This window comes from Mobula hypostoma, chromosome 18 (assembly GCF_963921235.1).
Source record: "Mobula hypostoma chromosome 18, sMobHyp1.1, whole genome shotgun sequence".
Classification (NCBI taxonomy): domain Eukaryota; kingdom Metazoa; phylum Chordata; class Chondrichthyes; order Myliobatiformes; family Myliobatidae; genus Mobula; species Mobula hypostoma.
Window position 1 is genome coordinate 10,661,277 of NC_086114.1, and position 12,964 is coordinate 10,674,240.

At 47.2% G+C, this 12,964-nt stretch overlaps 1 protein-coding gene across 1 annotated transcript in view; it reads left to right on the forward strand.

Annotated features, from left to right (window-relative positions):
* The window catches only part of igf1ra (insulin-like growth factor 1a receptor), a 316,061-nt gene extending 303,570 nt beyond the window's left edge, over positions 1-12,491 (forward strand). Inside the window, exon 21 of the mRNA XM_063070431.1 lies at positions 1,963-12,491. Coding sequence (XP_062926501.1) covers positions 1,963-2,326 — 364 coding nt within the window. The 3' untranslated portion in view covers positions 2,327-12,491. The remainder of the gene's footprint in view (positions 1-1,962) is intronic.
* The last annotated feature ends 473 nt before the right edge of the window (positions 12,492-12,964 follow it).

Consider the following 12,964-nt stretch of genomic DNA (forward strand, 5'->3'; position numbering starts at 1 on the left):
CCCTTCCCCTCCTCCCCATCCATCCCTGTGCTTAACACCCATAAGACATAGGAGCAGAATTAGGCCATTCAGCCCATTGAGTCCACTCCGCCATTTTGTCATGGCTAATCCATATTCCTCTCAACTACATTCTCCTGCCTTCTCCCTATAACCTTTCACACACTACTAGTCAAGAACCTATCAACCTCCATCTTAAATACACACAATGACTTGGCCACCACAGCCGCCTGTTGCAATGAATTCCACAGATTCGCCACTCTCTGGCTAAAGAAATTCCTCCTCATCTCCATTTTAAATGGTCATCCCTTTATTCTGAGGATGTGCCCTCTGACCCTAGATTCTCCCACCATAGGAAACTTCCAGTCCGAGTTCACTCTACTGAGGCTTTTCAATATTCGATAGGCTTCAATAAGATCCTCCCTCGTTCTTCTAAACTCCAGCAAGTACAGGCCCAGAGCCATCAAGTGTTCCTCATATGATAACCCTATAACTCTTGGAATCATTGTCATAGACCTCCTCCTCTCCAATGTCAGCACATCCTTTCTTAGATAAGTGGATTAAAACTGCTCACAATACTCCAAGTGAGACCTCACCAATGCCTTTTATAGTCTCAATATTACATCCCTGCTTTTATAATCTAGTCCTCTCGAAATGACTGCTAACATTGCATTTACCTTCCTTAACATTAACTCAACCTGCAAATTAACCTTTAGTTAGTCTGCGTGAGGACTTCCAAGTCCCTTTGCACCTTGGATTTTTGAATCTTCTCACCGTTTAGAAAATAGTCTATATTTTTATTCTTTCTACCAAAGTACATGATCATACCCTTCCTGACACTGTATTCTATTTGCCATTTCTTTATCCATTCTCCTAATCTAAATCCTTCTGTAGCCTCTCTACTTCCTCAGCTCTTCTTGCCCCTCCACCTATCTTTGTATTGTCCACAAACTTGGCCACAAAGCCATTGATTCCATCATCCAAATCATTGACATGTAACGTAAAGGAATTGGTCTCAACATTGACCTCTGATGGAACACCACTAGTCACTGGCAGCCAACCAGAAAAAGCTCCCTTTATTCCCACTCTTTGTCTTCTGCCAATCAGCCAATGCTCTGTCCATATCAGCATCTGTCCTATCATACCGTGGGCTCTTATTTTGTTAAGCAGTGTCATTCATTACTTGTCAAAAGCCTTCTGAAAATGTAAGTACACAACATCCACCAATTCTCCTTTTCCATCTTGATTGTTAATTCCTCAAAGGATTCCAACAGATTTGTCAGGCAAGATTTTCCCTTGAGGAAACCAGGCTGACTACAGCCTACTTTTTCATTTCCCTCCAAGCACCCCAAAACCACATGCTTAAAAATCAACTCCGGCATCTTCCCAAACACAGAGGTCTATAATTTCCTTTTTTCTGCCCCTCTGCCTTTTTGAAGAGGTGAGTTACATTAGCAATTTTCCAGTCTTTTGGAACCATGCCGGAATCTATTGATTATTAAAAGATCATTACAAATGCCTCCACGATCTCTTCAGCTACCTCTTTCAGAACCCTGGGGTGTATACCATCTGGTCCAGGTGACTTCTCTACCTTCAGACCTTGCACCTTCTCCTTATTAATAGTAATTGCATTCACTTCTGCCCCCCTGACACTCTTGAATTTCCAGCATACTGCTGGTACATTCCACAGTGAAGACTGATGCAAATGCATCTTTAGTTTGTCCACCCTTTCCTGGTCTCCATCTCACCCTCTACCCCTCCCTCTGTCTCGTCCTCTCACCCCCTCCATCTCCTTTCTTCCCTCCGCCCTTCATGCTTTCCTCTTCCTCACATCCCACTCCCACCCAGTGACAGTCAGCCTTTGAAGGCCAGGACTGGGACCCTCGCACGATTGTGGTTCCCAGTGAGTGGGTGCTGGTATCCACAACCTCACCCCCTAACTGTCCGCTCTCTGCCCCGCTCCAGGTTCGAGCTGATGCGCTTGTGTTGGCAGTACAACCCCAAGATGCGGCCCTCCTTTATGGAGATTATCGAGAGCATTAAGGACGACCTGGAGCCGTCCTTCCAAGAGGTTGCCTACTTCTACAGCGAGGAGTGCAAGAACCGTGACTTGGAGGAGTTTGAGATCGAGACAGAGAACATGGAGAGCGTTCCCCTTGACCCCTCCTCCACTCTGCAGCACACGGACAAACACTCCGGCCACAAGGTGGAGAATGGGCCCGGCATTGTCCTGCGAGCCAGCTTCGACGAGCGGCAGCCATACACCCACATGAACGGGGGCAGGAAGAACGAGAAGGTGTTGCCTTTGCCCCAGTCAACAACCTGCTGATCCCCTACACGCAAACGCACACGCATGCACACACACATACACATGAAGATGCACCTGCACATGCACAAATACGCACTTGCATGCACACGTGCATCCACACAGACGTGTACATACATGCACAGGCAGGCCCCCATACAGGAAGTCACACACACACACACACGCGCGTGCACGTGTGTGCACACATACTCATGCACTAATATGCACATGCATACATAGATGCACTGGCATGCGTAAATGCACCCACACAGATATGTACACACATGCAGACAGGCAGGCAAGCATACTGGAAGATAGACACATGCACGCAGATGTATGTGGGCGCACACTCACAGACACACAGACATGTGCATGCATATATACCCACACACAGACACACACACGCACACACACATTACTGTATCTCAGTAGAACTGAAACTGCCATTGATGCACAGTGGAGAGGACTCGTTTCAGTCACCACAATAATATTTCAAATGCAAGCAGTGTTCCTGGGAAGAAAATAAAGACTTGACAGTGCTCAAGCAGGTCTCGACAGCAGGCTGCACGAACTCGTAGCATGAGGTACTCCTTTCCCAGGACTCCCACCGCATAGTAAACATATCTGAAATCCAGCGGAGGAGCAGCTCTTAGTGGGAATGCTGCCTGGGCTCTTCACTCCGATCCTTGGCACCACACCTTTCCACATCTGGATGGACACGGGCCGTGTCTGTATCCCTGTTAATGAACCAACTCTGGAGATGATTGTGGCTGGAGAGGCTACAGCACAGACTTGTCTCGTGGGCCCTGCCATCTCCTGCATTCAGTCATCTCTCGTTGCTGACAGAAATTGCCAAAATTTAAAGAAAAAGGAATAGTTTTTATTATGACAATTGTGTTTCGACACTTACAAAGAACGGGGTTAGGAAAGTGTTTCACAGAAAAGACAGACGCACTGAATTTGAGTGTGTGCACACGCGTACGTGCTGATAGATTGTCACATACACACACACACACACACACACACACACACACACACACACACACACACACACTCGCACATCGTCTCACTGATCAACCTGCCGTATCAATCTACACTGGGATTAATTTAACGCTGAAACAAAAGCCTGGATGCCAGCAATGGCTGAACAGCCTTGGAGGTGTTAAAAGGTCACGGGTGCAGTGAGGCAGGGCCCAGTCCACGAGGCAAGTGGTAAGACGAGGACGGAGAAGGGCGCGGCTTCTCACAAGAGCGGCCAAGGTTAAAGAAACCAGTGACAGCAAAGGACAAAAAAGAGGAGCAGTTAAGTGCTAAGTATTCTCTGATGTGCTCAGTAGAATTATAGTGATTGGGTCTTGCAGTTCTATGTTTGACCATAAACCTTTGGATACTCATTGTGTCACTTTTATAACTTTTATGGTTTATTATCGATCTGTCTTTAAAGAAAAGCTGCTATAATTTTTTTCCTTAACTCTGGAGATGAAATCAACTTTACCTTTCGTTCCTCTTACCCGGCCTCCCTTTCCATTTAGTTTTTCTTCAACCAACCCTTCAGCGCCTTGTACAGTGCTTCAAATTGACTTTTATTTCTTCTTGGTATTGGTTCCAACCGCGTGGCTGCCTCGAGCTGCCGCCTTTGTGTTTGTTTTGAGAGAGGAATGAATACAAATGGGAAGATATTTCCTTGCGTTGTCGCCTATCACCTTAGCTCAGCGCATGAATACAAACTGTTCTCTTCCCAGCACAGCCTAGCAGAAATGTTCCTTGTGAACTTCCATCTAAATCAGTACAGGGCGTGATAAAAACTATACTCAGGTCAAACAGTTTAATACTAGTACGTGTCTTTCTCAGTGTCTCCATGTTAATTTTTGTTCATAAGTAGAAAATTGTTTTGCTCTTCACCAAAACAACCCAGAACTTTTTTTAAAAAGAAAAGCAAACTGGGTTAGATATCCTGAAAGCTCTTTAAATATAATGTTTTTTTTTAAATTTCAGCTGCATATCTTTAACTCTTTCCTGTCCAGGGTTTTATCTATGATTTTCTAATTATTACCAGCAAGGGGTTTGAGCAGACCAGAGACCATGGCAGTTGTGTTGTCTGTTAACTGACTCCACATTCTGCTGATGGCCTGACGTTTTGCAGAGTTGTCCTTTGTCTTTCGGAGTTGTACAATTTCATAGTGATTGCTTTCATCTCTTGGTGGCCATCATTAACAGTGGCTTTCAGTAAAGGGTATCAATTCACCAAATTCAGTAACTCGCTGGTAATAACCAGTCCGTTACTTGACACCCAGGTGACATCACCAAATCTTAACTATCACGAGGCAGCAAACTCCAACCATCGGGGAAGGTAAGGGTTCAAGTATGAAGAAACAATCATAGTTTGGCCAGCGGTTAATCTTCTTTGACTGGATTGTAAAGGGGAAGCGCCCCGATATTTTGATATCTGATCTTTCCAGACATGGCTTCCCACCGCAAGGTCCCACCACAAGGCTTTGGGCGTTGAGACAACGCAACTAATAGGTGTGGGTCGGTGGGAGGAAACAATGTGGCATCTCCTACTTTATATCCCATTGTGACTTGCCCCACAGTGTCCCCTCTCTCAGCAGGATGTGGAGAGGCACTCGCTTTGTACCCCCGCCAAGTGTGAAAGGTGCTGACTCAGGGCTTCTGGAGACAGCACCTGTTTGTGCGGCTGGTTAGCACCCTGTTTTGCCCTAGTGCTGGCAGAAACAATTCCAAGGAGCCTTTCATTGAAAGGATATTCTCCACCTGGACTGGAAGGCAGTTAACTTAAATACAGGAGCAGAGAAATATATACAAATAAATAACGACTGAAATTTGTGACCAGATGTAACTTTAAAGTTTATAGTGAGTTTTTTTTTGCTTTATTCCTTTGCTAGATTAGTTCTTGCTTCCTGTTTGCTGCTGTCCCAATGCATTATTTTCACAATTCTGTTAATTAAAAGGTAATCTATGTAGGATTTTTTTTTAATTTATTTTGTAATATCAGTTAAAATCACTGTAAAATGACCTGAATTCAAATCATTACTGATTGAAGAGTTGTATTTTAAATGTTACCTGACAGGGGGACAGTTTTTTTTGTTGATGTTTTTAAATGTTTATCTACCTCTTATTTTTTATATATATTATATATAAAATACATCTCGCATTCAGCAATCTGAGAGACAGTACAGTATCCGGAAAACCTCAGTAATTCACAAACCACATCACACTACAGACGTCTTTGGAGAAGGGCTGGTTGCTGGTTTTTACAGAGGTCACCCACTCGGTGAGGAAGGTGAACACATGCCAAATTAATCCGTACAAATTTGAGGATGGCCAGACCCATCACATCTTCCATGGATGTGTTGCCGTGTCGACCAGTGCAGGTATCCGTGGCAACTCCTCCACCACGTCATATTTTCATACTGGTTTTTCTTCCCGTGTGAGGGAGTGTCAATCCTCTGGACATCTTTTTTTCGTTCAGCTTGCACCCTTCGGTGTCCCGACCCTCTCTCAGGCAGCAGCTAGGTGCCCCCGCCTCTCCAGAATGGCCATGCCCGTTCTATTCTCATGTCCGACAGTACTGCGCTGGCAGGCTACCTGCCTCAGGTGGGTGAGTCGGCCTCGTTTCTCTGTGGAGGATTAGACAGGCTGACCTCCCTATCACGGCATCAGAAATGTTATTGATCTACTGTCGAACACCCTCACTGGGCAAATTCAGTGGAGGTTAACACCGGGCAGGGTGGCTGAGTTGGGTTTTATAATGGAGTCATGGCTGGCATTTTGTGTGGCAGGAGTACGCGATGAGCTGGCAGTTAGTCTGAAGCTGGCTGATGTGAAGCAGAGGTTGTGTGGCCAAGCAGCAAAGGCCAAGATGCCCCAGAGTTTGGGAAATGTGCCAGTTACCCCTACCCCCCAGGCAGTGGTGTCTCTCCCACCTGACACCACTAAACGTCCCCAGCACCTAGTGAAACTGCCTCACCCCTACAGGAAGTTCAAAGCCATTGGCTGGGTTCAGCACAGAGTGAGGCTGAAGCCATCGACTTAACTGGCCCAGCCTTTCACGTCGCCACACACTACCAAAGGAAGGACCCTAAATGGTTCCCTCACCCACCCCACCTGATCCCCACACCCACTCCATCTGGTTTCCCCCACCCACCCCACCTGATCACCTCACCCACCCCACCTGATTCCATCACCCACCCCACCTGATCACCTCACCCACCCCACCTGATTTCCCTCACCCACCCCACCTGATCACCTCACCCACCCCACCTGATCACCTGATCCCCACACCCACTCCATCTGGTTTCCCTCACCCACCCCACCTGATCCCATCACCCACCCCACCTGATTTCCCTCACCCACCCCACCTGATCCCCCCACCCACTCCATCTGATTTCCCTCACCCACCCCACCTGATCCCATCACCCACCCCACCTGATTCCATCACCCACCCCACCTGATCACCTCACCCACTCCATCTGATTTCCCTCACCCACTCCATCTGATTTCCCTCACCCACCCCACCTGATTCCCTCACTCCACCCCGTCTGATCTCCGCAGTTACTGAGGGTATCTTTTCCAAGTGTTACTGTTCTGAGGGGTTGGGGGAGCCTTTAGCCTTTGGGCAGGGGCTAGGCCTGCTGGACTGGTGGCCCACAGGCGTACCAGAGGATGGAAGACCCCCCAATTCTGGGTTGGGCTGGCTGTTGTAAACTCCTTGATATTTGGTCAGTTCCCCTCGAGCCTCCCACCAGCCAGAACAACTGGTGTTCAGCTGCCTGTATTTGTGAGTCAAGAGGGGAGTGTCTCAAATTAAAGCACGTCACCTCTTCCCTCGCACCGGACACAGCGGAGAGCCACAACTTCCAAGCATGGGAGTCAGAAATACTCCAGCCAGATGCTTGGCCGTAGCTAGGAACTTCAGCACAAAGGGGGCAATCCAGCGGGGAGTGGGAGATGGACGGACACCACCCTGGCTGCTGAGTTTGGAATAGTGGGGGTGGGGTGAGGGTATCTTTCACGGGGCTTGGGTCACGTTGCCCATATTCAGGAGGAAGCATCAATCCAGGGCCAAAGGTGTCGTGGGTGTCCAAGAAGACCATTGGATTCTCTGTGTAAAAGCTGCAGAGTGAGAGAACCCGTTGGGGTGATTCGGACAAGTATCCAAGGCAGAGTGTTAAACTTTGTCTTTAGAGCTACACCTAGTTGCCAGGTATGCAGTACTGGGAAGAGAGGGAGGGGTGAAACAGAACTCAAATACTACAATAACAAGTACGGGAGCAATAATGTACAGTAGGGCAACCGTGAGAGGAGGCGCAGAGGCTGGTGTCCAGAGCAATCCTTGTTAAGGGCTCTTGTAGTTCTGTCCCCTTCCCTGGAGCTAGAACTGTTTCCCTGATAGGTCACGTGGCTTAAACAGCAGAAGTAATTCCAGTACTTCCAAAGTATTGCATTTGACATGGCCCTCTGTGGACATGCCTTGCCCAATTAATGTTCCTTCCCTCAGTTACCAGGGCTGCCTGAGTAGTTTGGTTGTTCCCTAAAGGCTGAGCTACAAGCACATTCAGTGCTGTCACGACTTGGCTTGGTTCTCACAGCTTGTGTGAATGGGGCAGGGCCAGAGTGTGTGAGTGTGTGGCGACCCCTTTCGCCAGCTCCCTGCTTGCCTCGCCTGCACTCCTCGCTGAACAGGGGAAGGGCAAGCAGTTGCCCCAAATATTTGTCCTCTTGAAAGCCCATCTGAGAGAGGATTGCCCCTCCCCAGGGCAAGGGAGGTGAATGCCCCTCCGTTTTGTGTTTCATTAGGGTCGTAGAGCTCTTGGCTTTTGGGGTTCAATGTCAAACTGGGAAGGGAAAGGTTAAGTCCCTTCACGCCGCTGGGGCGGTTTGTTACTGGTGACCTCCTGAACTAGCAACCTTCCCTTCACATTCGCACATGTTGATCACCACAACCGCAAACCCTCAGATTACAGCTGGTAACGAATGTCTGATTTACAAATATCGTCAATAGTTGAAATCTTTATTAGAGAGAGATTTTTTTAAAAAAATCACTAACAACACTGTGGCCATCTTAGCAATTCTGTAGAGCACTTCATTTTGACACGAACTTGTGTGAGTTAGAAAATGGGTATGTGTCTTTGTTGGTATGGTCCAGGTTGTTTAAAGGGACTGAATTCTATCTTATTGGCTACTCAAGTTGTCCAATGTTCATATTTAGGGATTAGCAAACTCTGATTGAAGTGAGGTTAACTTGTGCAATCCAGAATTAGATTGGACTTCTATATTTCAAACAGGGACCCCTGTCTGGAATGAAGTGTTACCTCAGACTGTACCCTTCATCTGTCTAGTCCATTCCAGTTGGTCAGACAATCCTTCCTCCTTGCATCAGCTCTCAACCACCTCCCCCACCATCCTCGGCTGGTGGTTTCAGTGCCCCAGAACATCCGTAGCTAGGCTGAGAATTAACAGTATCCATGGTAACATTCCCAAGGAAATTGTGTGCTGGCTGGTAGACTGCTTGGACGTCCCAATTTTTGTAAGATGACACTCCCAAGTTGAGAGAGCAAATGTCCATCTGGCACTAACTGAATTTGAAGCACATGCAATAAGGACGCTCTAAGCGATGGAAGTAATGGGGAGCAGGGTCAGTGTCTGAGCGTGAATGGGCAGGCATCTGGCTCCCAGATTCCTTCACTTCCGCCTGCAATTGGAGGGTCTTTCCCTGCTCGTTAGTGCTGTATGTTGGGGTGATGTGGGAAATGTTTCCATCCAGTCTCCAGCCTTCAGATCATGCCCCCTCAGATTAGACCCTTATACTGAGGGTTAAATGATCCCCACTCAGCCCCTTGACGCTTAACGCATTGCGTTGGAACAAGAATGTGATGTCCACACAGTTGGGAATGGCCAACAACGTTCTCAAGCAATGAGGGGCCCTTGGGAAGTTCTGCTACCCAAACTGAGGAGAGAGGACAAAGTCAAACACACCGGGTAGCTCGATATGCACGTCTCCCATTTTGACAGTGCATCACCCTGATCCAAATCCCAGGTGAAGTGGCCACCGTATTAGCTCCCTGAGAAACTGGAAGGGTCACCTGCCACCGAGGTGGATAGAGGATGTTCCTGGGAGGTGGGCCCTGCCACAGAGAGATCAGAGTGAAGTGGGTAAGAGGAGGAGGGCAGGACTCTGGGGATGTGTGGCAGAGAGCAGAAGGCATAGGACTCCCTGGCACACAAGCTCAACGTCTCCAAAAAATACGTAGAAGGTCGGGGATATTTTACCCCCCCCCCCATCTGAGTTGGAAACCAGACCAAATGTGCAAATGCTGACCAACAATGCATTTGCACTCTGTAATGAGGGAGCACAGGGTTCCCGTCTGCACCTTGACCTGGCATGGCTGACAGGAAATGTACCTCCCTCAGACTGGGTAGACCCACCCACCCACCCCTCCCCACACACAATCCGAGGCCACTGCACGGGTTACAACTTCAACAGTTCATCCAGCCACTCTTCCTGGTTTCTGAGAACACCTATGTAAAGTAGCTGAGGTTGGAGAAAATCATGGATGGTAACATGGAGGGTTTTTGTTCATTTTTGTCATGAAGATATCTTAAAATCAGATAGCCCAATCAAAAGAGATACCTCAAGGTAATTACCAGCATGGTTGAGAAAACCAATACATTAAGGCCAAAAATGTTACTAATAGTGTCCTATAGTTTAAGCTTTGTGTTTAAGAAAAATGTAGCCACGATGGTGGATCTGATGGTTATTGTGGTGCAAGAATGAGCTCTAGGGGCTGTGGTTACGGCACTTGTTCAGGGCTGTTGTTGGTCCCTGAAGCAACATCAGCGATTCTGTCCTTGCCTCCTGCCTTCCCTGGTCCTGGACTGATCACTCTCAGTCTAAGCAAAGAGGCCATCTGCACTGCAGATGATAATGCAAGCACTTCCCCTGACTGGCTGGCTTCTGGAATTACTTCAAGTCCCCATCATTCTGAAGTAGTCCACACGCGGACAATTCTGTGGTGTGAACCCTTGCAGCCTGGCAAGGGTGTCTGACAGCGGTCTGCTTGCCAACACATGATCTCAATACCCCATAGAGTAGGACTCTAGTGCCTTGTGCCTGGGGCTACTGGACAGCCTAGTTTTCAACATTAAGCTGTAGCAATGAGAATAGATTGGATGACTTCGGCCTGTCCCAGTAATGGACAAAATGGGTCTGCTTTTTTCATTCATTTTAGCCAATTGGGGACCTGTTGCGGTGTTAGGTGAAACAACATTCTCTGATCTGCTAAAACATGGAGCAAAGCAGGCCCTCCTGACTTCATTACTGTGCCTTTGGCATTGTGAATGGCCGGGAGTGCGAGACCACAGTGCCAGGCATCTGACTGGCCTGCCTGGACCCTTCACCTCATTCAGCTGGTGAGAGGGACCACTTGTCTGTTTGCTCCCCTGGGTTAAAATAGGGGAGGCCAGGGAGACCAAATCAGTGGTGACACACGTTGGTGCTGTCCCATTGTTGTGAGTGTAGACAGTCGATGGAACCGAGGATCCTGGAGCTTCCCCATCTCAGGATCTTCAGGAGTGACTTGGGAGGAGTTCATGCAGAAACTACAGTTTTGTGGGGGTCATCCGTATGCTTCTAATAATTAAGCTTGTGATGACCCACATTGAATAATCAAGTGTTAGGTCCTGAGTGGATCCTTCAGGCTTCTCCTTTCTTTTGTCTGCAGCTTCAGACGTAGAGGCACGGATTCCCAACTAACCCACATCCCAACTCCTGGCCAGTTGCCCAAAACCTCAAGGCTAGCCAGTCACAGAGCGGTGCATGCGACAGTTGTCCAGTTGCTAAGGAACCCGGTTACCTGCGTCGACCTCCTTCCTCCCCCACTCCACTAGTGAGAGCTGGGAGAGTGTGAGGTGACAGGTCTGGGAGGAGGTTAGCTTTTCTGCAGTGGTCACGGGACGATCGCACCATATTGGCTCTTTGTTGCTGTTTCCAAATTGCAAGTGAACTTGTTCCTCAGTGTACAAACTGCAGGCAGTTTCCCTTCCAGAAAATTGTGGAGGAGGGGGAGAGGGAATTCTCGATGGGAGCTTGCAGAGTTCTGGCTGTAGATGTTGACTGGCTGCCATCCATTCCCAATCTTCCGAGAAGAACATAGGAACGTGTGCAGGACCACTTTGGGCTTTGGACGTTCAGTGGATGCTTTGGGACAATGAGTGTTGAGGTTGTATAGCAGAGAGAGCTCCTTACCAAGAAAAGGCAAGAATGGGACCTGGTTTAGTCAAGGTAGTCTCGTGACCTTTGATTGCTAATGTGTTCTGGGGAACTTTTTGTTGCTACACAAATCTGTTCTTGAATTAAGTGAGGAAGGATTCCCCTATCCCATCCCACCCCCCCCCCCCACCCCCAGAAGTATCTTCGTGCACCTTTATGGGAATGCAGAGGGAATCATAAATGAAGTGTGTCTGGACCAGGAATGGTTGGCATACAGAAATGGCTAAGAATGAGTTGCTATAAGCTGTTGTCTCTGTTTTAAGTTAAATGTCCTGATAAAAGGCACTTATTTACTGCACAACCAGTTCCAAAAGAGCAGTTAAATTCAGTCATCTGGAGGCTATCATTGGGGCGCAGCTGATCTTTCAGATTCTGGCCCATTCTCGAGTCATTGGGAGAGGCAGAGAAATGTCCCTGATCCTGCTCTATATCTACAGTCTGGTGTCCATACCCTCCTCCCTCATAGAGTCATTGTGCAGTTTATTGTGGACACTAATAGATCAGAGATCTACCTCTGGCAGGGGAAAGAGAACACTAGGTGACGTAGTGCAAGATTGGCTGTCCCTTCCCCCACCCACCTTGCTTATTAAATTCATTTTTTTTTAAAATAATGAAGCAGTGAAGATGGCCAATTTATTAAATAAAAGACTTACTGCGTGTAAATGATTCATACGATTCCTGTGTTTATATGGAGATTTGATTCATTGGTTTAAGAAAAATTCAAATGTTTTGTATATTCTGTTGTAAGAATTTCCTCCTGTTATTTCGATATATTATGGAATCTTTTCATTCGAGAGGAAAAAAAAACTTGTCTATTTTGACCGGCTAAAGCTAAAGCAATTCTAGGTTCTTCTTACTTGGCTTTTTTTCTAGTAGTTACAGTACAAGATTTAAGTTAAATAAAATCTGTATGCAAAAATAAAATCATTGTGTACATGGTCTCCTGAATCTCCCTAAGTTCTACATCTGTTTAAGCAATGTCCATCATGCACTGGTTTACCTCATGAACCTTGACGTACTTGATACGATAGCATAGTGGTTAGCACAATGCTTTATAGTGCAGGCGACCCTGGGTTCAATTCCCACCACTGCCTATACCGAGTTTGTACGTTCTCCCTGTGACCACCTGTGTTTTCTGCCACGGTCTAAAAACGTATGGGTACGGTATGTACAGGGAGACAAAGTACCCTACGGTACGTATGGGTTGATAGGTTAATTTGTCATTATAAATTGTCCCATGATTAGGCTAGAATTAAACTGGGGGATTGCTTTATCTCAATAAAAATAAGTAAATAAAATAGAAATATCAAACATCCCAAAAAGAATTCCCATAAAAAGAATCATCTGATTCCCTTAAAAAGGATTCACCCCCC